The sequence below is a fragment of the Oryx dammah genome, unplaced genomic scaffold (assembly GCF_014754425.2).
Source record: "Oryx dammah isolate SB20612 unplaced genomic scaffold, SCBI_Odam_1.1 HiC_scaffold_6, whole genome shotgun sequence".
Taxonomy (NCBI): domain Eukaryota; kingdom Metazoa; phylum Chordata; class Mammalia; order Artiodactyla; family Bovidae; genus Oryx; species Oryx dammah.
The window spans coordinates 16,753,940-16,780,777 of record NW_024070190.1 but is presented as its reverse complement, the minus strand read 5'-3'; the positions used below and the strand labels follow the sequence as shown (position 1 = coordinate 16,780,777).

At 50.6% G+C, this 26,838-nt stretch overlaps 1 protein-coding gene across 1 annotated transcript in view; it reads right to left on the bottom strand.

Annotated features, from left to right (window-relative positions):
• The window catches only part of DRGX (dorsal root ganglia homeobox), a 31,399-nt gene extending 9,866 nt beyond the window's left edge, over nt 1-21,533 (bottom strand). Inside the window, exons 1-5 of the mRNA XM_040242846.1 lie at nt 21,500-21,533; nt 17,284-17,381; nt 16,329-16,430; nt 13,061-13,239; nt 12,850-12,962 (exon numbers count right to left, since the gene is read on the bottom strand). Coding sequence (XP_040098780.1) covers nt 12,850-12,962; nt 13,061-13,239; nt 16,329-16,430; nt 17,284-17,381; nt 21,500-21,533 — 526 coding nt within the window. The remainder of the gene's footprint in view (nt 1-12,849; nt 12,963-13,060; nt 13,240-16,328; nt 16,431-17,283; nt 17,382-21,499) is intronic.
• Between the last annotated feature and the right edge of the window lie 5,305 nt (nt 21,534-26,838).

Below are 26,838 nucleotides of genomic sequence, written 5' to 3'. Positions count from 1 at the left end.
GACCCTCATCATATAAAGGCGCAAGAACGGCAATTTCGGTTACAAGTAGAGCTGCTGCACACCGATTTTTTGCTAAATGTTCACGTTAAGGGTAAGAATATCGAGCAAGTAAGTGCGTAAGTGGACTGATGAAACTTTTCACATACATATAGTTCATTACTTTTTTGCTTCATAGCTAAGTAGAATAAACATGTTCTGTGAGTCCTGATACCAGTTCCTTACAGTTTGTAAGGGGTGTCGGGGTAACAGTGTTGGCAGACGCCTATAATATTTAAGCAGAGATTTTTCAGGGTCTTGGCTAAGTGCGTTCACCAATAATCACATATACAATAGGGTCCAGTTCACTCCTAGGTGACTTCTATCACAGAACTCCCAAAGTGCTTTCTCCCATCTCTGTGTTACGGCTCGTATTGTCTCTTTAACAGGAGTTGTGTTTATTTCACCTCCCAAACTTGCAGGGAAAGAGCCTTCACCTATCCTCACCCCACAGCCCTGATTCTAGAGCTAAAATGTCCATTCTGGATACAAAGCAAACACTCGATTATATTTGGGGGAGGGAGGAAGGAAGGGGAAGTCTGTCTTTCCTGATCTAGGAAGCATATTTTGATTCCTCAAAGTTGCCATCTCCCAGGTCCTAATCTGCCTCAACACCCCATGAAAAGAAAACCCATGGTCACCACAAAGCCACCCAACCTGATTAATGCCCAAATCCCCAGGTTCCTCTGGCAGGTTACCCTGGGGTGGTTTAGTTGCTCAGTCGTGTCTGAGTCTTGCGACCCCATGGACTGTAGCCCGCCAGGCTCCTCTGTCCATGGGGTTCTCCAGGTAAGAATACTGGAGTGGGTAGCGATTTCCTTCTCCAGGGGATCTTCCTGACCCAGGAATCGAACCCAGGTCTCCTGCACTGCAGGCAGAGTCTGTACCAGCTGAGCCACAAGGGAAGCCCCTGCCCTGGGGGAGTAGACGCTAATCCCTCCCCGTCAACCCCACATGTGCATGCACTGTCCCGACATTCGTTTATTCACTCCGCAAATGCTCTCTGATGGGAGTCAGCTCAGCCAACCATGCCTGGTGCTGTGACCCAGTCTGGGGCCAGGACCGATGTCCCGTTTCTGCTTGGATGCCTTTGAGGGGGCAAGCAAATGTCGACAGCACCCAGAGCCAAGAATCCTGCTCAGCAGGGGACAGGGAGAAACGCTCTAGGTGATCTGATGCCAGTGAGCACCACCTCCCTCCTTCCAGTGGCCCCCAGAATGGGCAGCCTGCACCCCAACTGCCTCTGGGCATAAGCCAGGACCTCTGCTCAGCTCTGCACTCCAGGGCCCCATTGATTAGCAGGAAGGGCAAACCCATCAGCACCCATAGGAAATGGCTTCTGGAAAGTGAGTTGCAGGTTTTAAAGCCAGAGAATGACAGCAGGGGCCTGTGAAAGGAACAGAATCAATACAGGCTGTGGGGAACTGGACAACGGAACACTTGGGTCCTTGGCTTGTCTTACCTCTGGCAGACACACTCTGTGACCCTGGGCAGTCCTATCCACCTCTGAGCCTCGGTTTCCCCAAGGAGAAGTAACATACTCATCAAGGAGATTCCTTCCAAATGTCAAGCGCTGGCATTCTCCACCCGTGTCTTCCTGACATCAGCTAGGCACAGAGGAGCTAGGGCTGACCCAACCACATTCCCCACGAGGACAGGCCATGTTCTAGCCCTCGGGTGCCCTGTGTCCCCAACACCTGCACCTTCAGGAATAAGCCAGGGGTCCTGCAAGGCTTTGCTGCTTTCCTGAAGCTGCACACACTGTGGACGGTAGGTCGGGAGCCTCTCCCATTGCAAAGTCAACTCTGCAGAAGTGGGATGCTCTGCCCTAGTCAGACTTCACTACCTTCTACTCTGCACCAGCCTCTGTGGTAAGGGCAGAGGTGAGTGCCTTGGAAGGATCTAGAGGTGAGTCAGATAAGGACAGGGCCCTTAAAGCACCTATAGTCAGGACTGGGAAGTTAGGTGAGTTCAAAAACAAACCTCTCAGGACTTCCCCAGTGCCCCACTGGCTGCGGCTTCGCACTCCCAGTGCGGGGGGCCCAGGTGTGATCCCTGGTCAGAGAACTAGATCCCACACACCTCAGCTAAATCCCCACTTGCTGCAACTAAAACCTGGTGAGGCCAAATAAATACATAAGTATCTGTTTAAACCCCAACTCACGTCACAGGCCAGAGTATCCTCAATACTCTGCAGTCAGTCTCCGCAGAGGGCCTTCGATGAGCCACGCTCCCAGTGTTCACACCTGTGTGCAGTTCCCTCCACATGTATCCGAGCTGGCTCTGTGAGCAGTTTCCATCAATAGAATTCAGCAGAAGTAACACTGTGCCTGTTCTGAATGTAAGTCTTAATAAGACCTGGCATCTTCTGCTTTTATAATCTCAGGATCCAACCCCCATCCAACTCCCAGCAAAGAGAGAGAGAGACAGGGCACTCTCAGCATCCCTTCCAGGGCACCAGGCACAGAGGACTTGCCATCCTGTATGTATCAGCCCCAGCCACCATTTGAATGCAACCTTATGAGACACTCTAGGGAAAAGGAGCAACAGAACCATCCAGCTGAGCCCAGCCCATGCTTGGAACTGGGAGAGACAATAAAACAGCTGGACAGCCCTGCTGCCACTTTTATTATACTCAGTTGGGGAGTAAAGTAAAACAGCACTGAAACTCGGAATAGGGATTATCAGGGAAAAAAATTTACAAGCCAATTTCTTCAGGATCATAGGCAAAAAAGCCCTAGACAGAATATCAGCCAGTCCATCTATATATAAAAAGAATAATATGTCACCTCTAATGTGGGTTAATTCCAGGAATGCACAATTGGTTTAACATTAAACAATCAACCAATGCAATTTACTGTATTAACATTTGAGAAAGAAAAATCCTGTCTCAACAGCAGCAAGAAAAAGTATTCCACGAAATTCAACATCCCTTCATATTCATGCTTTTTGAAAATAATAATTAAAATAAAACTCTTAGAAAACTAGGGCAAGAGAAAAACATCTTAACTTGATAAAGTGTATGTTAAAAATAAACAGGCAGACAGCAAACGTGGTGAAACCTTCGTGAGGTTGTGAGAGCTTTCCCCTGAGATCAAGAATAAGGCATAAAGCCAGGATCAGCCCCAAAGACCAGCTAGTGTATGATATGATTCCACTCAGTGAACTATCCACAGTGGCAATAACACAATGTCCAGAGTCTGTAGAGGCAGAAATATCAGTGGGAACACCGGGCACGGAGGGTTGGGGGAAATGGTGACTGGCTGCTAATAGGTCTGGGGTGATGAAAATTTTCTAAAGTCGACTGTGTGATGGTTTCACAGCTCTTGTCTATACAAAAAAATCACTGAGTTGTTCATTTTAACGGGTGCATTCCATGGTATGTGAATTGTATTTTGATAAAGCTGTTACTGAAAAAAAGAACAAGGCAAGGATGCCTATTCTCACCACTTTTATTCAGTACTGTGCTAGAGGTTCTGGCCAGCACAGCTGGACAAGAGAAAGAGAAATAAGTGCAGTCTGCCCTTTTGTATCCCCAGGTTTTACATCCTCAGATTCAAGCAACCAATTGAAATCAATCCGCCAATTGGTTGAATACAGAGATGTGAAACCCTCATATGTAAAGGACCAACTATATTCATTATATTACAACATTTTCTATAAGGGACTTGAGGATGGGCAGGTTTTGGTATGGCGGGTGGGGAAGGTCACCCTGGAACCCATCCCCGTGGATACCCAGGAATAACAGTATAAGGATTAGAAAGGGAGAGACATATTATTGTCGTTATCTACAGATGATCCGATCATGAACAGAGAAAACCATAAAAAATTGACAACTAAACCTAATTACACAGATAAATCTCCCACATATGCCGAGTCAAAGGAACCAGGCAGGAAAAACACATCCCACGTGATTCTATGTATATGTATACACATGTACCGTTCAAAAAAGTTCAGACTAGACAGTAGCATTTCAGAATGCCTACTCAGGTGGCTGGCAAAACCGCATTACCGTCACGGTCAGCATGATGGTTCTTTTAGGGGGAAGGAAGGTGACATGGTACGGGGTGTGGGGTTTCGGGGGCTTCTAGGGCACAGGCAGAGTTCCAGAAGGAGGGTGGCACGTGAGTGCTTAAAATTACTCAGTAAGTTCTAAATGCATATTTTCTGAATTTCCCTGATTATCATAGTTCATAACAAAATAATTTTAATTGCTTACTAAGATTGTGATTTTTCTTTAAAAATCACAACACAGAGGAAAAAGTGATTAAAAGAATTAGGAGGAAAATGTTTCCAGGGGCTTGAAAGAGGAAGAGGCTGCCTCCAGCTCTGAGTTTAACCCTGATGGGGAAACACTTATTGGCCAGTAAAGCCCTCCCACTCTCAGACTCTGGACGCTCTACCTTGGCTCGGAAGCCCAAGGGCCAAGTCGGGAGGGCACATTCTGGGGTAACTGTGGGGTTTTGTTCCCAGGAAGGACACGGCCTGACCCCTTCCCAGCACTGCATGCCCTCGCCTCTCGCCTCTCGCCTCTCGCCTCGTCCTCACACGTGCAGGGCAGGCTCGGGACGGCTCTGCAGCATCGACCGAGCCCCCACTGCGTGTCAGAACGCCCTCATCTGGAGGGGCCTGGAGGGATGGAGCCAGGCTACAGAGCTGCCCCTGGGCGCCTCCCCACCTGGGCGCCTCCCCACCTGGGCGCCTCCCCACCTGGGCCGCCCGGGGGACCAAGGCCTCGCCTGGGGCGGGTGGAGAGGGGAGCGTAAGAGGAGGTCAGACCTCCTTCCTCGGCTCTGCTGCGCTTCTCTCAGCTTAGGCCTGACCCAGGGGTCCACAGAAGACACGGGGCGTCCCCACAGGCCTGCCTTGCCTCGCAGGCGGCCCCTCTTCCCTCCTGTCCCCATCTTGTTGAGGACGGTCAGCTGTGATGCCCCGCCTAGCCGAGGAGAGCGGCTCCATGGCGAAGTTATGAAAGCTTTCCCCTGGCAGCTGTAAGGAGTTTCCACCTCACACCCAGATCTCCGGATCACAGGTTAGATACAGCCAGGCTAAGCACACCGGGGAGACAGGGAGAGGGCCTCCGCTGACTGCGGCCCGTCCTGCGGCCAGCACTTCCCCGGAACAAACCCAAGCACTTCCCTCGGCCATTAATAACCTCCTCTGCATTAATGAATTGTGAACACGAGGCTGGCCATTAAGACAGTGCAGGAAAACTCTTTGTGTTGCAAAGGCTTTTTCTCTGGACACTCATTACTGTTACACAAACCCTGGCTTCATGGGGTAGGGGTCCTGCTGCCTTTTTCTTTTCCGGTTTCCGTGGGACATCCAATACAGAAATACCCTGACTGCCTGCCTGGCCAGGATGGGCCCTCTCTGACCACCCCGGAGTACAAAGCACATCACTGGCTGCGTGAAACCGCAGGGAGGGAATGAGTGCCCTGAGCAGCAAATCTTACCAGGGATGGGAAGGAGCCATCATCACTGCCAAAAATCAGGACATAGGTGACTGTCAGCAGTGATAAGGACTTCCCAGGTGGTGCTAGCAGTAAAGAACCCACTTGCCAATGCAGGAGACACAAGAGACAAGCGGGTTTGATCCCTGGGTCGAGAAGATCCCCTGGAGGAGGGCATGGCAACCCACTCCAGTGTTCTTGCCTGGAGAGTCCCATGGACAGAGGAGCCTGGCAGGCTACAGTCCAAAGGGTCGCAAAGATCCCCTGGAGGAGGGCATGGCAACCCACTCCAGTGTTCTTGCCTGGAGAGTCCCATGGACAGAGGAGCCTGGCAGGCTACAGTCCACAGGGTCGCAAAGAGTCGGACAGGACCGAAGCGACTTAGCACGTCTGCATGAAAGTGATAAAGTTCACAGAAATAGGAGAAGCTTGGAAGAAAAGACATTTTATTGGGTCTTAGAAATATGAGTGGGACCCAGCGACTTGGAAATGAGAATGGAGGAATCTAGTTAATGATGATAGTGTTAACTCACACCTCCCACTGGTCTAGAAGCCTCAGATATTCTAACTCACACTCCCCACAATTTATTCTTATAAATTCAGTCCTATAATGTCAAGATCCCCAAATTTACAGATGAGGAAGCAGAGGTAGAGACTCCCAGTACTTTACTCAAGATGTACATGGCTAGGGGCTTTCTTGGTGGGCCAGTAGTTAAGAGTCTGCCTTCCAATGCAGGGGACACAGGTTCGGTCCCTGGTTGGGAAACTTAAGATCTCCCATGTCACAGGACGACGAACCCCACAAGCCACAACTAGAGAGCCTGCATGCCAAAACTAAGAGCCAACCCAGACAAATAAACCGATTAATTAAAATAAATAAATAAGCTTCAATAAAAATTAAAAGATTAACATGGCTAAAGAATGGAAGCATGAGGATTCTCGCCAGGCAGCCACCCAGAGCCCTTGCTTAAAGCTGCTGGGCTCATCGGCTGCTTGGTAATTAAAGGAGGAAACTCACAAGTGTGTGGTTTTCAACCACCTGGCTCTCACCACTGGACAGTCTCCTGGCCCCTCTGCTGGACTCAGCCCAGTACCCATCCAGGGGCCTGCCCAGCAGAGACTACAGGCTAGTCTGCCACACCTACACATGTAGGCGGTCTGTTTAACCGGCCCACCCAGAAGGTTCATAATCTCCTGTCCTTCAAGGGAGCCAAGCCCACTTCTCATGCTTCCTGGGCTCCTGATTGCTTGAGCAGCCTTGCTGACCCATCTAGATACATCTCCCCATGAAAACCCCTCCACACATCCCAGCGCTGAACCTGCTGAATGGGTGTCCCCAGTGCTCCAGCCCCAGAGCGGCCCCCCAGCCTCCTGGGGCCTGGCAGCAGAGCGGAGCCACCAGCCCAGGATGGGGCGGGGGCAGGACTCCAGGCGGCCTCTGCCCTCAGCCCCTGGCCTGAGGCCGGTCCACCAAGCCAGCCCAGGGTGTGCTCTGCCAGTTCTGAGCTGTGCTTATTTTCCAAAGCCAGGGGTCCTCTCCAGCTTCATCTTGGTTTTCCTAGCTCTCCAGCTGCTTCTGAACCCCAGGACCCTACCCTCAACACATCTCTCCATGCAATGAAAATGAGGGCCTCTAGTTTCCTAAGAAAACTGTAATCCAGAGTTTTCTGCTACTGACTTCTCAGTCTGGGTACTAAAGCTCTGCAAAGCAGCTGGGAGACCTGTTGCCCTTCATGTTTTCTGGACCACATTCCCCCTTAATAAAACAATTAAAAGCAGACTCTAGATACACCAGCAGGTGCTAGGCCACAGTGGAAGAGCTGTCAGCACTCAGCCAGTCCGCCCATTCATGCTGGAGGCAGGGCTCGGCGACACCCCACAGCTCTGTGCTCTGGCAACCCCACCTAGCACAGGCCCTCTGAGACTAGCTCTCTGCATCCACTCTTGCTTGCTTCTTTCTCCTCCAGTGCCACCCTCTCCAGGAGGAGAGAGTCAATACTCCAAGAATGCTCTTGTTCTCAGAGCACATTCAAAGCCAGTGTTTCCAGGAAAGTGAGTTCAACAGTTACTTAAAGGACCTAAGGACTTGAAGGACCAACACCTAAAGCAACTCAGCACCCTGTACCTTGCCAACCTCCAAGCTCCCCCACAAACACTCCTGGAGGCTCTCTCAATGTTCCCCAGGCAAAGACCACATCTGTCACAACAGCACCTAGAACCAGAGGACCAAGACTCCCTACTCAGAGTCCCTCAACTTTATAGAGAATGCTGTGCAGGCAGTCAGCTCTAGAACCACTGGCCTGGGTGGGGCGGGGGTGTGGCGCTCCATGTGCCTCCAGGGGATTGATCCTGCCCAGGCACCGGGAGCCCGCATCCCCCTCACACTTAGGCCAGGCATTGGTGCAGCCCGGGCTTGGGTCCTCAGGCCCTGGTCTGGAGTCTTGGGAGTGACGCCAAGAGTGCCATCCAGAGCAGGGTCAGCACAGTGCTGTCTTTAGTCCAGGGCTATATGATCCTACCAGGACCACAAAGTCTGGGGAAGGAGACACGAGCGCTGGTCTGAGTCCGGAAGCTGAAATTCTTTTTGATTCCTTTCCTGTGGGTCATTTGCAAGTTGCCTCAGGCCTGGAGGAGTGGGTTAGGATCTCTGGGCTGGAAGGGCTGTGGTGCTCAGCTGGCAGCGGTCCTGGTCTCTGGGTGAATCCAGACTCCCCCACCAGGGCTCATGCCCAGTGGAGTCCTAGCTGCTCTCACTTGCCAGGAAGAAGAGGTAGGTGGGGGAGGCAGGGGGTGGGGGGGTGGGTGTGGTCCCAGCAGGTGCCCACCCAAAGGAATGAATGAATGCATCGTGTCTGGAGGAAAGAGCACACCAGGACCCGTGGAGATCAGCCCTTATCTGAAAGGGGAGGCCTTGCTCATATAAATGACATGTGAGCAAGTGGTTTTCCTTCCTGGAACCTCAATTTCTGGCTTATGGAAAGAGGGCCGGGCACGGGAGCCCAGATATGTGCCTTCTAGCACCCACGTGCATCAAGTTCCCAACATGAGGGCGCCGCCAGGCTGGCCAGGAGCCCCCGAGAAGCAGAATTCAGGGCACCAGCTGTGTGGGTGAACTCAGGAGAGGGAGGCTGGGCGACAGCCCAGAGGTCCTGGCACTGAGCCAGGCCTAGAAAATTGGGATTGCTTCTCTCCTGGGTCCACACTGGGCCATGCACTTAACTTCTGTAGCTCGAGGAATCCTGATAGAAGGAGACCTTGGCTGTAAGAATCTACAGCCTCAAACCACTGAACAAACTTCCACAAAACAACCAAGGGTTGAAGCCCAGGGCATCCAGAACCTGACTTTCAGGTACACAATTGTTACCCCAGGTCCTGAGGCAGAAGAGAGTCTACCAAGCACATCTCCAGGGGCGGCCAGGCCCGCCTGGACTGGAGCACGGCTGTGCTGATCAGCTGACTGGGTGGAGACTTCTACCTCAAAACACCCCAGTGCTGGCAGTGCCACCTCGCAGGGTCAGGCACTGTTAGAATGCAAAAGTGCCCCAGCTAATGCCAGCTGTGACCTCAGAGCCATCCCAGCCCCACTGACCTGTGCAGCTCTAGGGCCTCCCTGATACGTCACTGGCTCCACTACCGTATGTGAGCATTAAATGGGGCCAAACGGGAGACGGTTTTAACCAGTTCATGGGGTTCTCACAGCTAGAATACTGGCGTGGTTTGCTATTCCCTCCTCCAGGAAGAAGAAAGAAGAAAAGAGGCAGCATTCAGCAGAATCGATGCTTTCAAACCGTGGTGCTGGCGAAGACTCTTGCGAGTCCCTTGGACAGCAGGATCAAGCCAGTCAATATCCTAAAGGAAATCAATCCTGAATGCTCTTTGGAAGGACTGATGCTGAAGCTGACGCTCCAGTACTCTGGCCACCTGATGCGAAGAGCTGACTGATTGGAAAGACCCTGATGGTGGGAAAGACGGAGAGGAGGAGGAGAGGGCGACAGAGAGTGAGATGGTTGGACGGCATCACCAATTCATTTGATATGAACTTGGGCAAACTCTGGGAGGCAGTGAGAGACGGAGAAGCCCGGCATGCTGCAGCCCATAGCGTTGCGAAGAGCTGAACATGACTTGGCAGCTTAACAACGACAGCACCACCAGGCAGAGCACAGAGGAGGTTTCCAGTAATCACTCACGTCCCTGCCTTTCCAACACAACTTAGCTTGCAGAGACGAACAAGCCAGCCGCTCAGAGAGACCAGATAGTAAGGGCCATGGTGGGAAAGGGGCAAGGATGAGCAGCAGGAGGGGAGCTTTGCCGGGAAGGGCAGAACTGAGGAGGAGCTCTGACGACAGGGGGAAGAGCACAGAAGGCAGAGACGGGAGGGATGGAGTAAAAGTGTCCCCACAGGAAGGCAGGCCACAGGCTGGTCTGACCAAGGATGTGCCCGTTTGGCCCAAAGAATTGGAAGCACATTTAAAAGATGTGACTATTCTAAACAAAAGTCTGGATTTCCAGCTTCTCCTGAAATTGCGGTAGTTCTGGCAACGTTGGTTCCATATATCCATTTGCCTACCAGGGGCTGTCTTAAACAGCAGTTGACACTTGAGTGGGCAAATGCTCCCCAGCCCACCCCACAGCCACACCCAGTTCTGCTGAATCTCAAGGAGCCCCTTAGCACGATCCTGGCATAACTGCTGACGGTAGCGAAGCATGCCTTTTCCCCACCCCTTGCTCAAAAGTGGGAGAAAGACACACAGACTGAGACAGCTGCGTGTTTCAAATGATCAAGAGCTCATTTGTATCTGGGGGAGCGAAGGCAAAGCCTCACATGCTCACTTCGCTCACTGCCTGCCTCGCTCTGGAAACATGGAGTGTGCCGCCTGCCCCAGCACACCTCATGTCCCTGACTGCAGCCAGGAAGGCCTTCCGGTGAGGATGTCCAGGTTCCCCAGGCAAGTGTCACCACGAAGCACAAGGATGCGCCCTGGCTCTGTGTGCTCACTGCGATTCGCATCACCTCGGCAGAGTCCTGCCCACCCCGAGCATTCCCCTCCAACAGAGGAGAGTCTGTTTCCAGCAAGGCAAGTTCAGGGCAGGCCCCAAGGGTGTACTGGGGTTGGGGGGTACCCACAAGTAGAGGAAGGAGAGGAGGATGACAGATCCGCCTGCCCCACCCCAGCCCTGCCTCCTCCCGACCTGCCCCGTGTCCCCCTCTCACCACTGCCTTCGGCCTCTCAGGGACAGGCAGGCACTCCCTCCTGCTCCCTGCCAGGACCCGGGCCTCTCTCCCCTCCTTCAGCCACCACAGGCCTCCACCAGGGCCGCAGCTTGCCACAGGTCCCCCAGAGGCTGTCCCAGCGACAAAATGTGGGGTTCACCTCCAACCCATGAGGCTGGAGTGCGGCAAGCAGAGAGTGTTTATAAAACAGACAGTCACTCCCAGGAGCTGAGCTGGCCCTCACCGAAGACAGACACACGATTGCTCCTCTGTCTGGACAAGCTCTCTGCAGGATACCTACATCCCACTGGTAATCTCTTTCCGGAACCTCCTTGTAAGTGAGACCCCCATCTTCATTCTCAGAGCCCCGTCAGTCTATTAGTCTGTGACGCTGTCCCAAGGCCACTCTGTAGAGGGCCTCTACGTGACCCCTGGAGCTGAGGAAGCACTACGAGGCCACGGGGTCCAGAGATGGATGGAGCTGAGCCTCATCCTCCCGCAGCAGGATTTGCCAGCTGCCTGGACCACTGAGAAGTGGCTCCAGGCCTCAGGCCCCCACCTCCTATGGTGCAAACCCCACTGTGAGGGCGCGGTGTCCAGGGCCTGCCAGCTCTGGCCCCGCACCTTGTCTCTTGGCACCATCCCATGAGCACCCACCATACGGACCATTCTCCAGACAAGCCTGGGTCTCCTCCATGCTGCTCCGCACGCCTGTTCCCTGTGCCTAGAGCACCCTTCTCCCCTTCTTGCCCTTTAGGAGATTCCCCAGGGAGGCTCCATCCTGCCGCCCTCAGACTCCAGCAACTACATTTGCAATGCAGATTGCCACAAGTGTGTGTGTGTGTGTGTGTGTGTGTGAAGAACCAGCTGGAGGGAGATCCCCTTGAGGCCAGGAGACCCCAGACCCTAAAAGAGAACACACAGGAGACACCAAGCGGGGGGGCCTCTCCCACTACTAAAAGGCTATAGCCCACGCCTGCACCTCCACCTCCCAGACTCACTGTGACAGACAAACCCCAGCACTAACACTTGCTGCCCCACACCCACTCTGGGGCCCAGCCCTGCTCCCGGCCCGTACAGCTGCCTGGCTTCCTCACAGAGTAGCTTTGGGGCCAAGAACTAAAAGACACTGGATGGACCCATTCATCCAATGGGTTGCCTGAGAAACCCCCAACGGACAGTCCCATCAGAGGCCCTCTCTGTCGGCCTGACAAAAATGCCCCCGATGGTTTCCACCCTGCAAACCATAGCAGCCTTTGAAAACAGAGCAAATCTAAGAAAACCACAAGCTCTAACAGTTCGGACCTCTGACCTGGAGTAGGAAATAGCAATCCACTCCAGTATTCTTGCCTGGAGAATCCCAAGGACAGAGGAGTCTGCCGGGCTTACAGTCCATGGGGTCGCAAGGAGTCAGATACGACTGAGCAAGCATGCCGATCTCTGACATCAGGAGGCCCTGGGGAAGGCTGGTGGGCGAGCTGCGCGCACGGAGAGGGTTCTCGCAAGGTGGGACAATTGTCCATTGCAGGCCTCCTGAGCTGCAGCCTAGCACCTAACAGTGATCAGCTTGAAGCGGGGAAAGGAGAGGGTGGGATGAATTGAGACGGCAGCTTTGGCATATACACACTGCCACGTGTGAAATAGACACGCGGCGGGAAGCTGCTGTGCATCACGGGCAGCTCAGCCCGGCGCTCGGTGGTGGCCTAGAGGGGTGGGGTGTGAGGAGGGCACGAGACTCAAGACGGAGGGGAAATATGTATATACACAATCATGACTGACTTGCGTTGTTGTATGGCAAAACCCAACACAATGGTGTAAAGCAATTTTCCTTCAATTAAAAAAAAATTTTTTTCAATTAGAAAAAAATAAAATCAGTACCAACGCAGTGGCCCCTTCTGAAAGAGCCACCTCTCGCCCAGTCCTTTGGCCAGTGCACTGAAGCTTAATGACATCCACCTGTATCCTCAAGACATATAGAAATCAAACAAGACAGCACGCGTGCAAGCGGATGCTGTTTGCAACCCTGGCAAGAGCCTGAGGGAAGGAGAAACGGAGCTGCACCCGCCCCAGGTGCAAGGATGGGCCAGACCAAGAGCAAGCTCCGTGATCCCCGGGGAGGAGGTGTAGGCCAGCGGAGTCCAGACTCACCTTTCAGGGAGGCGACGTGTGACAGGGCCTGGGCGTAGGTGGCTGTATTCAGGAGGGTTCCCGGCAAGCAAGAGGGGAAGAACGGCCCTGTGGGACCCACAGTACGCCCCAGGCTGGCAGAGAAAGAAAATCACAGGGTGAATTCTCAACCCGGCATTCCCACCAGCACCCCCCCCGGCCCCCCGCCAGGCCCGGGTCCAGTCAGCCTCACCTCTGCTGGGCCTCCAGGGCCTCCTTCTTGCTCCGGGCCTGGTCCCCCGGGGGCGGGGAGTTGAGGTTTCTCACAGGTGGGGGCGTCACCTCTGCCATGGGTTCCTTGGCTCCTGGCTCCTGGTCAGAGGCCCCTCTCTCCGTTTTCCTCCATTTGGCCCTTCGGTTCTGGAACCAAACCTGAGTCCATGAAGGAAACACACACACCCGGAGAAGGCAGAAAAATCAGACAGAAGGGAGCAGCCAGAACCTAAACCCAAATGCCTGGTCCCCATACCTGGGCCCATAGGCGCCTAACAGCAGGTGTGTGGGAGCGCAGCCTCCCTCTCCAGAGATCGCAAAGCGAGGCTCCTGAATTGCAGCTTCAGACCCACAGGTGGGCCAGAAGGCCCGTGCAGGGAATGTGGCAGGCCTTGGTAAGCTTCTATGTTTAATGCGGACGATTTTTAAGTCTCTACTGATTTGTTATAATATTGCTTCAGTTTATCTTTTGGTTTTTTGGCCATGAGGCATGTGGGATCTCAGCTTCCTGACCAGGGATCAAATCCACATCCCCTTGCATTGGAAGGCAAAGTCTTAACCACTGGACCACAAGGGCCTTCCCATTTTTAAATGAGTATCACATCCCAATGCACTGCCCAGAGGAAGGGGGAATGTACCCTCTTGTGGAAATTCTCAGTGCACGCAAGTCCATTTATTTGATGTGAAATGTGTTTCCTGTGGGGAGTAGAGGGGGTTCATCATCAAAGCAGTTTGTAAAACACTGCCCTGTGGTTTCCTCGTGCAAAATACTCATTCTCTCTTCCAGCAGGTGTGGCCTGAGTGTGTCTGGACTCACGCATGTGATTTAACCCTGACACACCATCACATCATGACAAGCACACCCAATAGGAACCCTGACTCTGGAGTCGGCTCCGGCTTAGAATCCTGGAGCCCAGTGAATCTGGTTCAGAAGCCACTGCAGTCTTTCCAGGCAGGCAGCTCTTCCACCCCCTTCTACGGATAAGAAAACTAAACACAGTGTTTACCTTGTCCAAGATGATTCAAGTGCTATGTGGTGAATCCACAATTTGAAGCCCAGTAGCTTAGCTGGGGACCATGATCTGAATTGTTTGGGAGTAATAATAGTGCCCCCCCCCGACCCCGACATAAGCATTGTTAGGAAAATGAACAGAGACGCGTGGAATACGGAGCGCAGTGCCTGGCACGGAGCAATTAATCACGCAGTGAACATGGGCTGGTGTTATTATCTGCACCATCTTTAGGTTAGGAGGCAGCTTATGATTCACCTCCTCTGAGCGCCTTCTTAGAGGCGGGTGTGAAGTTCTTTAAGCCCTGGGAACTAAGATTTTGTTTGTAGGACAGCCTCAGGGCAGCCAGGCAGACAGGGGCCGAGGTGTCCCCAGAGGTCAGGGAAACCCTGCTGTTCTTAACTCTATGCAGCTAAACCTCTTTCCCATCTTTCCTGGGAGATTAGTCCTGGTTTAAAAAAAAAAAAAGGCTTGGCTAGACCTCCTCCTATTCCCTTGGGCATCCTCTCCTCCTCCTGTGGACAGACTGGCCCAGGAGAGCGCCTGGGAGTTAAGGCTCACCCCACCTCCGAATTTTCATTCTCCTTAACTGGGTTTCTTTCTTTTTTAATCTAGTTGTTTTTTAGTTGCACATATCAGCAACCATTGAATAATGATTTTATCTATATTCTAAATTTAGGGCAGTTAAATGCAAAGCAAAATGCAGACACTTTCTGGCGTCTTAATTGAATGAAGGTCACAGCTATAACAACATTTAATTGAGCTATTTTTCATTATCATATTTTAATGACTTTGCACTGACAGTTCGCCTGCTTCTGAGGAAAGAGCATGATGGAGTCGTTTATTTCCCTATTTAGTTATTGTTTGACAACATCAGCTTCGATTAAGACCTTGCTTTATAGAACATTAATCATATTTGAATGAGCAAGGGGTATAAATGTAAACACATCTCCCTTCCCGCCAGCAAAGCCACGTCCCCACACGGGGCTCACTAAACAAATGCTTCACAACCATTGTCTGTTTGCATAATAGCCAACAATAGCCCGAACAACAATCCCCGGCTTTAATTGTCACCACCCCTATCTCACCCTTGCACCTTTCAGGGAGAAGTTATGATCTTCCACTTCTGAATGCTCAATAATTGTGTCATTTATCTCAATTTGCAGTTCAGTCTTTAGGCAGCTATTGGCAAGCTGGCATTAAAAAAGGAAAGGATAAACAGCATCCTGGCCAAAGGAGATTTTCATTTCCAAATAATAATCAGTTTAATTTGCCCGCATATGACCAATGATTCATGTTCAGATTTAATAATCAGGATCACATAATCTGATTATAGGGGAAATAATTTGTTTACAACCCCCAATTTACTGCTCAGAATTCCATTATCTCTCTTCAGCCATTGGTTTTTAAGAGATACTAACATGACCCAGGGGAACCGAAAGCAAACTATTATATTTCCTACAATTAGATCTTTGCATAGTCTTAACCCCAAGCCCCTACATAAAAAAGAACAGAAACAGCATGGAGGAAATCCCATAAATAAAATGAATATATAATTGTGCTCAAAGAATAGCTCTCCCGGAGAGGCGGTGCTGCGAATCTATTCCTCCTGCATTCGGGCACATCTGCTGGGCTCGACGGGCTTGTACACTTAAATGTAATCACCATGGAGCTTCAAAAAAGAAATCCTGCTTAGAGACGGTCACCACGGGCCGCACCAGGCTCAGAGGCAGCCCTTCGATGCTGCCGTTTAAAGATTTTTAAATTGCCCATGTTCTTCACATCCACTTCGCTGAAAGAATCCACACACTGGAGAAAAGTTGGACATGATGCAATTTCTGGAAAGCAGATCCTACCCTGTTCCCATATGAAAACATAGTTCTCTGCAATTGACCGGCCTTACCCCAGAGCGGTCAGAACTGCTTTGAGAATAGCATCTCAGCTCTTTTTTTTTTTTTCCAAAGCAAGGAAATGGATGTGCATTGATGTAATTTAGTACCTTAGAGACGCGGACAAATTAGTGTAGAACATTATCACTAGTTAATTATGAATGACCGATTAATCAACCTAATCTAATATTCCACATTATGTTGATGTTATTAAAGTGCATCATGAAAATGACAGATAGTCTTCATTTGCTTTCTTTGGCCAAATGTGCACTCTGCAGTCATGATGTCAAAAAAAAAAAGTTTGCCAGTTTTAATATTAGAGAGTTAAATAATTAAAAAGAAGGTTTACCTGCACTCTGGCTTCTGTGAGGTTGATTTTCATTGCTAGCTCTTCTCTGGTAAAGACATCGGGATAGTGTGTTTGGGCAAAAACTGCCTCCAGAGCTTCTAGCTGGTAAAAGGAAAAAATATTTACTGGTGAGAGGTTGCGGCTAGGTGAGAGGAAAGAGATGCATATTTCAAATTTTCTGTGAGTGGTGAGGAAGTCATTTCACAGATCAAATAGGGGAGGAAGAGGAAGAAAAGAGCTCTTTGAAAAAATCCCACAGAATTAAAATTTCAACCACGATGACTTATGAGCAAAGACTCACTAACAACCTCAGGGCTATGCCAAGAGGTAGAAAGAGAGAGGCACTAAAACGTATATGCCTTTACATTTAAAGTGCAGCCCACGTGGCTTTCACTATAGGGCTTGGAAGAATAGAAGCAACTTGCACAAGCCCTCGCTGTGTCAGTTCCACAGAAGCCGCCCAGGCTTTCTGCTCCAGGGTGCTCTGGGAGAATGACAGGTTTAAGGGCCCTGGAAACACAATGCCAAGGCTTCAGCTGTAGTCCTTCCACCGATGGACAACAATACCATCTACAATTCCCTCAACCTCTTGGGTTTTCTCATCTATCTGCTGGGGGTGAGAATACCTGACCTGCCTTCCTCAGAAGGTTATTTTGAGGTTGAAATGATATTGCTACATCGCTGATGTGAACATGTCCCCAAGATTATCAGCCTGACACAAATGAGCACCAGCATTACTGCCTCTTCCTTTACTATCTGGGATCACAACAAGGTCACTGTCCTCTGCCCTCTCTCCAAACAGATTCCTCGACACACAAATTGTTCAAGAAAGCAGAAAGATCTGGTTTAACACAATTAGTCGGCAGCCTTATTTTAAAAGACAAAGAAGAGCTGCTCCAATTCTGAGTTTTTTGGAGGCAGAAGTGGCTGGCTCTCAGAAGAGGGACATCGTCACCTGCTGAAGAGTGAACGTGGTCCGGTTACGGCGCTGTTTTCTCCGCAGAAATCCATCGTCGAAATCTCCGGTTGAGTGGTTCCCAAAGGGTGCGGAGCCTGCAGTGAGCAAACTGGGTCAGTCTGAACACAGCCCCACCCCCACAGTCCTCACGCAGAGCCCCTGCTATGCACCCTCACTGGGAGACCGTGGCCTGTCTGCTCCAGACAGAACCTCGGCTGGCTAAAAATATTTTTCTCTGCTCCTGTTAAGGTTCCCTCTTTTCCACTCTCTCATGCACGCTCTCTCTCCTTCTGTCCCAGTAATTTCTGACTTTAAGCTAACCGTGCCTATTTCATAGTGTGATAGCAACCTTACTCCCCTAGACAGCCAAGTCCTCTTGTGAAATTCTGGACCCTCTGAGTCAGGAAGGGCCACTGCCCTGAGATGGAGCCTTCATCAGCTTTCTGGCTCCAGCCGCATCTCTGCACCTTCAGCTCATCCCTTCTACTTCTAATCCTTTAATAGAAGCCTCAAAGTTTCCCTTTTGCTCACCTGTTACTTTACCTTTCCTTGTTTCTATAAACAATAAGGATTAAAGGCTGGGAAAGGGAGAAGAAAGAAATTTCCAAGAGATTTCCCCAGCACTCCTCTCCTAGAACTTCAAGGCATGAGCAAGTAAGAAGTTTATAAATGAATATTAATACCATTGGTCACAGCTCATCGGTGCCATAGTGGATCTGTTATATAGATGTCAATTAACAAGAAATCTGCTCTAACAGTGACTGTCCTGAATTCCAAGCAGATTTCAACAGAACCATCCTCAAAGGGCATCCCAGCCTCTGGCCAGGCTCATAAAAGACCCACTCCTCCTGATTCTCTGAAAAGAAAGGCATTCTTTCCACAGTCCTCCCTGGCAGCCTCCAAAGCTCATATTAAGCCGGAACAGAGTTTGGCCCCAAACGGGCATTCAGATCATTTTCCAGATGTGCGTCATTTACTTGACGTCCACAAAGACTTCTTAACAAAACAAATGAGCAAGTTCCCGTTAGCCAATGAATGCTGTACCTGCCATGGGCTCCGGTCTCAGAATCACTGCATGCTCAGCATTAGGAGCTGACAAGTCACACTGCCCAGGCATTATCCCTCTGAAGGACCTCAGGCCAAAGTAGCAAGGTCCTTTGGGCTTTTTAAAATTCTATGTATTAAAAGGAGTCCCTCCTACTCATTACGCTACTCCCCTCATCCTATGCCACAAGACCTCCACTCTCTGGTGAAGACTTCTCCCTCCATTGTCTCATCCAAATTGCTTTCTTCCTTGAAATCCTCAAAATATTTTTCTCTAGCTCATTGGAAACTTCAAAGAGACAGACTCTAAACAGTCTTATTCCCATTATTTTGTGGGAAACCAAATTGTCTCCTTTTAAAATAAAGCTCCTGACTGGTGAGGATGAAGTGTAACCTCCAAGACTCTCCAATCACAATCAGCCTCACAAATTTCTGCTTGCGTGTCCCAAGTTGTATCACAAAGTATACATATAATATCTTTAAATGAAACCCTTTATGTCATACTGGATCCTAAAAAAAGCTGACAGTTGATCAAATTAATAAGAACAAAGATTGACGACCTAATAGAAAAGAGGAAAATACGAGAACATGTTTTTTTACTTAAAAATAAATAGAATGGTTGACAATATTATGAAAATTTAAAACTTTAAATAATTAAACAAAACATTTTTGCAAAAAAAAATAAGATGCACAATTATAACCAGTATAGAAAAAAGCATAATGCATTTTACACACTCTTCACCATTTGTAGGAGCACGAATAGGTGAAGACTTATTAGAGGATAATTTGACAATATCTGCCCAAGATTTTAAGTGTATATACAGGTATATAGTCTATAAATATATTTTAAAAGTGTGCCAAAATAGAGAATATTGTTCCTGGTAACATGATAACAGAAAAAGATGGAAACAACCAAAGTGCCCAACTGTAGACATTTTCTGTGCGACATAAGACGGAATACTACACAGCTGTTAAATAAGCCGGTAGATCTGCACACATTAACACAGGGAAATCCCCGAAATCTGTCCTGTGAAGAGGAAAAACCCAACGCTGAATGATGCGGCAGCATGATCTCAGCACAAAGAAGGCATAACGTAGACAGGAAAAAATACATAAATGAGGGTAAAGGCAGGTAAAACCATATTTTTCTCGAATGAATCCCAAGAAACCAACAATAGGGAGTATCTTTAGAAAAAGAGATAGAGAAGGAGGGGCTCATTTTTCAGTGCACAGGTTTCTGTTCTACTGGAATTTTCTGAGCAGGGAGATGTGGTACTTTTTAATTCAACTTTGGCAAAGTTAGCTGAGAAGTGAGACTATGAGCCATGCTGGCTTTCTCCTGTATGACTTTCTGGATTAGTAAAGTTAAAACGCCAGTAGGCGATAACGAGATGTCAGATTCCAAAGAGCTGTCCTCAGCCTTTCCAGCTGCAGCAGTCACCTCCTCCCCAGCAAGACTGAACTAAAATAAAACACCCCGTCCTGTAAGGCTGGCTTTGAAACACATCTGCAAAGGAATAAAAAAGTTCTTAAAATCCCATCTCCTTTTCTTTTGGTCACAGAAATCAGAATCACCGTTGAGGTGGGATGTGCCCAGATGCAGGAAAGAAAGGTGAGCTGAGCCGAGGGTAGCAGCAGCTCAGTGCTCTGCGGCCATGACAGGCTGGCCCAGGCTCTCCCCAAGTGACTTCTGCAACCCACTCTGCAGGCTGGACTTTCCCCTTCAGTCACCCTGGCAGCCCACCATGTGCTAAATACCCAAACCTCAACCATCCCACTTTAACTGGAGAGGTGAGCTGCCAAATACCAATCAGTCCAAACCCGAGATTCAGGTATGCAGAAAATGTGTGTCTACTGCAAAAGCAGAGGCTCTCCCTGCAGTGCTAGGTCAGGGGATGAACCTCTCAGACCTTTATAAAGCCCATCAGCATGGGTCGTTGGGAGTAAAAGAAGGTAAAATGCAGTCACGTGTCTGTCCTTCCCTTCTTAGGAATGCTGATCAAGCTGGCAGGGCTTGAACACTGGTCTTCCTTAGCCTACTTTAGAAAATCTTACTGAACTCTTAAAAGCTTCTATGGAAAAAACAAAGCAAACTTTCTGAAATCCCTTGTGTATGGCCCAGCTGAAGCCAGCTACTGCTCCAGGTAACCAAGGCAAGGTGAAGGAGCGTGCTCTGATATTTCAGGCTCTCCACTGTCTCGATACCTTTTGCCCTGCCCCATGCCTTTGATTTCTTTACCTCCAAAATTCACTCACCTCCCCCACCCCCAAATAAATCAGAGGAGTAGGTTGCCAAAACCAAGTCTTGGTATTGCTCCCAGTTATACAGCCTGATAGCCCAAGGCTGAGACTACTGGTCTGAGGAAGGCGCTGTTAAAGGGCCAGAGTATGTGGCTTTGCATTTGCCTGAGGCATTAGTAATCTCCTCTGTTTGTGGAGGGCCCACCCCTGAGGGGTCCTCAAGACCAGCGATCCAAGCTCTCCCCTTCTCACCAACTCATCCCCACCTAGCAACCTACTGCAGGGACCATGCCAAGGATCCTGAAGGGAAATTGATTCTAAGAACTGGAGACCCTCAAAGACCCAAACCCTGGCCATCAGATGCCCATGGGAGTGGGAAGCGGTTAGCATTGGGGGTCAGAAAACCAGTGAGTCACAGAGGAGGAGCCGTGCCAGGGCACTTGGTGGCCAAGGCCACTGGACTCCTGAGGGCCACATTGTCCTGGAGCAGTCCGTGAGGACCCTGAGCAAGACTGCCTTGGGCAGGGAATGAGAGCAGCCTGGCAGAGGGTGGTTCCTGCTCCTTTCGGGCCCAGGGCCATGCAGGCCACCTAGTCCACCGTGAAAGATTGATGCAGCCCCCTGGGCAGGGGAGTCTCGATTAGAGGCGTGACACCAACGTCTGCTAGAAGGATCTGCCTGTGCTGGCAGGGCACATTGCCTGGGGCCGACCAGCCCAGGCAGGGATGGGGGTGGTAGGAGGCAGGTGGCCACGGGGGCGGAAGGCTGGAGCGGGATGTGGGGAGGGGTCTAGGGGGCCTCTACCCAACTGCCGGTGGCTGCGCCCCTCTCCGAGCGGGGACCTAACCTAACCAGCCCCAGCTGCCGCTTGGGCCCTTTCTGGCGGGCACCGGCCTTTTGGAGCAGCTTCGGCTCGGCGCTTACTCACCCTCTAGCTGTGGTGGACAATGGAAATAAAACATCGCCGACGGCCCGATCGACTGCACGGCCAGGACTCGGGAGGGTGACCGCAGGACCGCCAAGGCACGCGTACGCGGCGATCTGGCCCGGCTGCAGAGCAAACAGCGATAGAGTCTAAGTCTCCCTCTGCCTTAGCCTCCACCCGGCCCGGGAGCGCACTGGGCGCTCCCTTCCTGGAAAATCCCCTCCCAACGCCTTCAGCCCACTATGGGGACTGGAGGGGAGGTGGAGTGCCGTCGCAAGCCGGGGACCCAGTGGGCAGCCCTTCCGTTCGGGTCCACCACCCGGACAGACGTCCCCCAGCCTCGGCCCCAACACCGAGCCTACGCAGTCTGGTTCCCGGCTCTCAGGGGTCCCCACCGCAATCCCTGCTCGCAAGCCACCTCAGCCGAGTCAGCGAGCGCGCCAGGGCATCAGCGCCAAAGGCAGCCCCCGCCAGGAAGGCAGCCCCAAGGCCGGCCGCAGCGGGCTCGGTGTGTGGGTGGGGAGCCGCGCGTACCTCGGCGGGCGGCGGGAGAGGAAGGCCGGAGCGCGACCGCCTCTGGTCCGTTCGCCGGGCTCGACTGGCAGCGGGCGGGGCTCCGCGCGGCTGGCGCCCGCAGGACCACAAAAGTGACTCGGGAAGTGGCCAGATGTCTTGCTGTCTGTCTACAGCGCGCGCCGCCGCTCAGCACTCGCCTTTATAATCTCACGCATAATTGGCCTTAATCTGATTATTTCCAGCGCTGTCTACAGCGAGTAACTTGGATAGGTCTACTGGGCCTTACAAATGGCCCACGTGGTGTAAAAAAAAAAAAAAAAATCCGTCATTTCTTAGCAAACATCAGGAATGTCTTTCCTCTTTTCTTTTAGAAGGTTGAAACAATCACCACTACCACCACCCTCAAAAGGCATTATTCTCTGACCACTCCACCCCACCCCCACCCGGACTTCCCTCTGCCTCAAACCTTTTTTCTCCGCAGGAGCTTGACTTTAGGCTCCCCTTGTCAGAGGCCTGGTGACTCCCGGGCTGCAAATTGACAAAGAGCTGCTAATTGTCGCCACCGGATGGGTTTTGGGGGGACTCTTTGCACACGGCTTCTCTTTCCAAGCGACCGTACAAAAGGAAAGTTTGATTTTGTTCTCAGCAAGGGGTCCCTGAATTTATGTTCGCTTCTCCATGCAAATGATATGCGGTGGGACCCTTCGCAATTACTTTTAAAATGCATCCGAGGCAGACACTCAGCGGAGAGAGACCGCCCTTCCCTCTGCCTGGGTGAAAATTAAACTCTAAAGTACCGGGCTGAAATTTTCAAGTCAGGGGCGCAGGATTGGATCAAATCACATAAACTGCAAAAAAAGCAAGTCTAATGGCGCATAATTGGTTCTGTAATAGCATTACACTAGGATAATAGCCCGTTACGGCCCCCTGCACTATTAAGTGCTTCCCTGGCGGAAAGCCTTTATGATATTAAAGGGGGAATATAATGATATTTTGGTTATTAAATGCGTGTAATTAATTTATGCACCACTGAAAATAAAGTTGGTATTATGACCCACTCAAGATGCATCAGAAGATGCAACTCAGACAACTGTTGATAAGTTCTGGTGTCTGTGTTCCGTCTAGACTGCTGATTTTATTTTGGGACGATGGCTTCTTGGACAGACTGCATAAATTGAATATTTTATAAACATTCTAATGCTGCGTTCAGGATCCCTGGTGAGGCAGTAGGTCGGGTCCCTGCATCGCCTGGGATCCAGCCTTGATCTTAAAGACACAGTGAGTGGGAAACAAAAGGCTTGGGGGCCCACACGTGGACACCCACCCCCAAGGAAGGCGCATCGAGCTGGAGGGCAGATTGACTGCCAGGGCCCTGGACCACGCGTGGATGGTCCTCTGAAAACCGCCAGGAGGAAGAAGCAGGACCGCTTCCGCAGAGACAAATCGGGGCCGCTACACTTCAGCGGCCCCTCCTGGGCTCAGCCCACCCAGGAGCAGAAAGCCGACCTAATCTCAAAGAAGAAACCACTGGAAACGCTGGCTGGATTCTGAGCGGAGAGAGCCTGTGGCGCCAGCTTCGCCAGGGCCACCGACTCCAGGAGTCCAGGCGACCCGCCAGCGTGGAGCATGCCTGCAGGTCTGGGCGGAGGACGCAATAGCAAGCGGGGTTGGCGGGGTAGTGAGAGAGCCATTTCCACTCCATCCGGAAAGGGCTAGAGCCCTGAGAACCGACCCTATTTCAGCCCTGGCCAGGAAGCTCAGCGCACGCTCTCTCTTTGTTTCCCTCAGAGCACCCGCGCTCTCTGGAGTTCTTTTCTAGAGTGGAATCTCCCCCTTGAGTGCCTGGGTCTTCCAAAAGCCCCCTCAAACTCCTACTTACCCTAGGCGGCCTTCTGCAAGCACCCTGCGCGTTTCAGAGCTGAGTGCCTGAGAAACGAGGTGAGGAAAACGTCTGGGCCGGCTCCACAAGAGGCTCCAGGGAGCACCTCCGTGTCTGTAGGAACCCTAGGAACCAGGCGCCCAGCGCCGCGCTGGCCCCCAAAACCAACGAGGTCCAAGCCCGCCTCAGGTCCCCATTCCTGACATCGGCCGAAGCAGTTTCCTGTCAAGGCCCAGAGATGTCCTGGGCACTGGACAGGCTTGTCCTGGGTCTGCAGGCCGGGCGCTCCCCGAGCCTCCTGTGGTCAGAACCCTGGACAGCGGCACCTGTTTCTGCCGGGATGCGAAGGGAAGCGACCAGTCACAAGGTCCCCTCTGCGGCCCTGTGCTCCGCGGCGGCGGGAGGCACTCGCCAGATTCTGGATGTTGGGAGCCGACCCCAATCCTCTTCTTGTCCCAAACGAGAAAGTTACTCGGGACGCTCGCTCAGTGCTCGCAGCAGGGGCCGAACTCTCCGTTCCTCAGCCCAAAGCCCAGCTTCTGGCCCGCGGCGCCAGCCGGGAAGCGTCCCACTGCCGCTCTCCGTCTAGTCCCGGCCTTCCCAGCGTCCCGCACCCGAGCCTGGCTGTCTCTCCGCTGGGACACTTGGCCGGGCTCCCGCAAAACACTCACCCAGAGCGGGGCTCAGAGCCAGCGGGACCCTCGGCCTCGTTTCCCCTAATTTCCTCTCCCCCAGCCTCGAGGCCGGGCTCGTTCCTGTTGGCAAAACAGCGAATAACCAACCAAGCAATCACGGAAAGGAAAGGCTACAGCAAACTTTGGTGACGGCTCTTTTTGTCCTCGGATTGTCTCCTACCCTCCGGGCCGGGACCGGCAAGAGGTGACTAACACGTATTGCTACCATTTCCTTCCCCTCTAAAAAAGAGCTTCGGTAACGAAAAGGTTATTTTTTCTTAATTCCTGTGCGGTAAAATGTATTTTCCAATTAACCAAATTCACCGATCTGTCCCGCTTGGACACTTTGATAATTTACAACCTAAAAGTGTACTTTCTTTATCTAAAGACCAAGGTGACTGCTTTTAATTTTCTCTAACCTCTTTACACTTGATGTTCACCAGACTCATAATGTTAATTGGCTTCATATACGGATCATCAGTTTAATGAAGAAATAAATCCTGTGTTGCTTTATGTTTTAACAGTGATTGCTTTAATGAGGAATGTGACGTGTTCCAAAATCAAAGCTGCAGGAGATATTAGAGGGGGCTTCTGTTAGAACGGGAATGCTTATTTAAAGTTAAAACCACGGGTCATATTTCAACAGATTCTATCAGCGCGGGCCTTCCCCACTCCCACCTGGTTTGCTTCCAGTCTCTAGAAGGATGCAATTGTGTGGTTGGTCCTCAAAGGCTCCTTCTCTGTATTTAACACACAGCAGCCGCAGTCTTCATTCTGTCTAAGAATCATTTTCTGGTTACTAAACTGGCATGCTACCTTACCTCCTGTCCAGCAGAGCAAAGAGAAGCTGGAACAGAGTAGTGAGTTCAACTTTCAAGGTTGTTCACTAAAAAAAAATAAAATCAAGTGGGAAGACAGTACCACACACCCTAAGATTTGTGTGCAGCTGTCACAGAGCAGCGCCCCTAGAGCAGCACATCCCTCGCACTGAAAATTCAAGCCTCCACTCTTAAAAGACAGACAACTTCGGCTTGGGCCGAGTGGGCAGTTGCTGACCCAGGCTCTGGCCCCTGAGAATGTCTGCAGGGGATGCGCTGAGCTCCTGTCTGGGTGATGGTAGCTTTCCATCTCCGTATCAATTAATAGGAGAGTAAATCTGCTTTCTGTAATGGGTGTTTGATTTTTCTAATTTTAAGCTTGTTCTCTATGAAGAGAGAACTGTCATCACAAAAATACTGAGAGCAGCAATAAAATGCTGGAAATTGGAACATCTATACCTGGAAGCCCTAAATCGTCTTTCTGTTGAATTATGAGTTATTTTTAATTGATTCCTGAAAAGAATCCCAAATCCTTAAAAAATGTAAGGAGTTGAAACTCCAGGTCAGTGTCTCCAACATCACACATGGTATTTATTTCTTACCATTTGCTCTGTTTTAGGAAAATGGAAAAACATTTGGAGACACCACTGTCAACATCTTTTGAGTCCGAATGCATTGTGTTGGATTTGACGTTTCAGCTGTACTCAGAAGAGATTTTTCCAACTTCCATTTCAAAACTTTCTTTAGCAGAAAAAATTTCAGTAAACACAGTTTAAAAGCATAACAATGGAGTCAAGCAGATAAAAATATTTCAGTTTTCAGGGAGGAAAAAAGAACACCCTGAATTCCTGTTTACGAGTTTTCAAAGTGTCCAGATGATCTGTAATATTGTTTCACTGTTTAAGTTTTTTAAAGCCTCTCAGGTGTAGCTCCCTGTGGCCACACAGCTTTCCCAAGACAGAAAGCGCAGCACATGCTTGCTCAGTAGGGACCCCCTACATCCTCTGCAAATCTGTTGTCATTTGTAGTTTTGGAAATGGCCAGCCAAGAAAGTCTGGTTTGCCAAACATGATGGAATACGTTGGGGAAATAGCAGCTAATTGAATTTCCAGATGAACAGGGTACTATGAATAGGATACACACACACACCCCCATACACACACACACAGCAAGGAAAAATAGGCATTTGATTATCTTGGAAATTTCCCATCATTCATTAGTCTTACTGTCATGTAAAAGTAAGAGCAGCTACTTAAATACAAGCCAGCTTCCAATAACTTCACCTGCAATGACTGCAGGACAAAGTGTATTCCCATATGGTTCTTGGGGGCTCTCATAGCTGGCTCTAGTCTGCCTAATCCTCACAAGGTGAGAAAGCATTGTGCCCAAGGCAGGCCCACTGCCTGAAGAGTCTGTACGTACTTGTGGTCATTCAAGCAGGCTCCAGTCCTCATG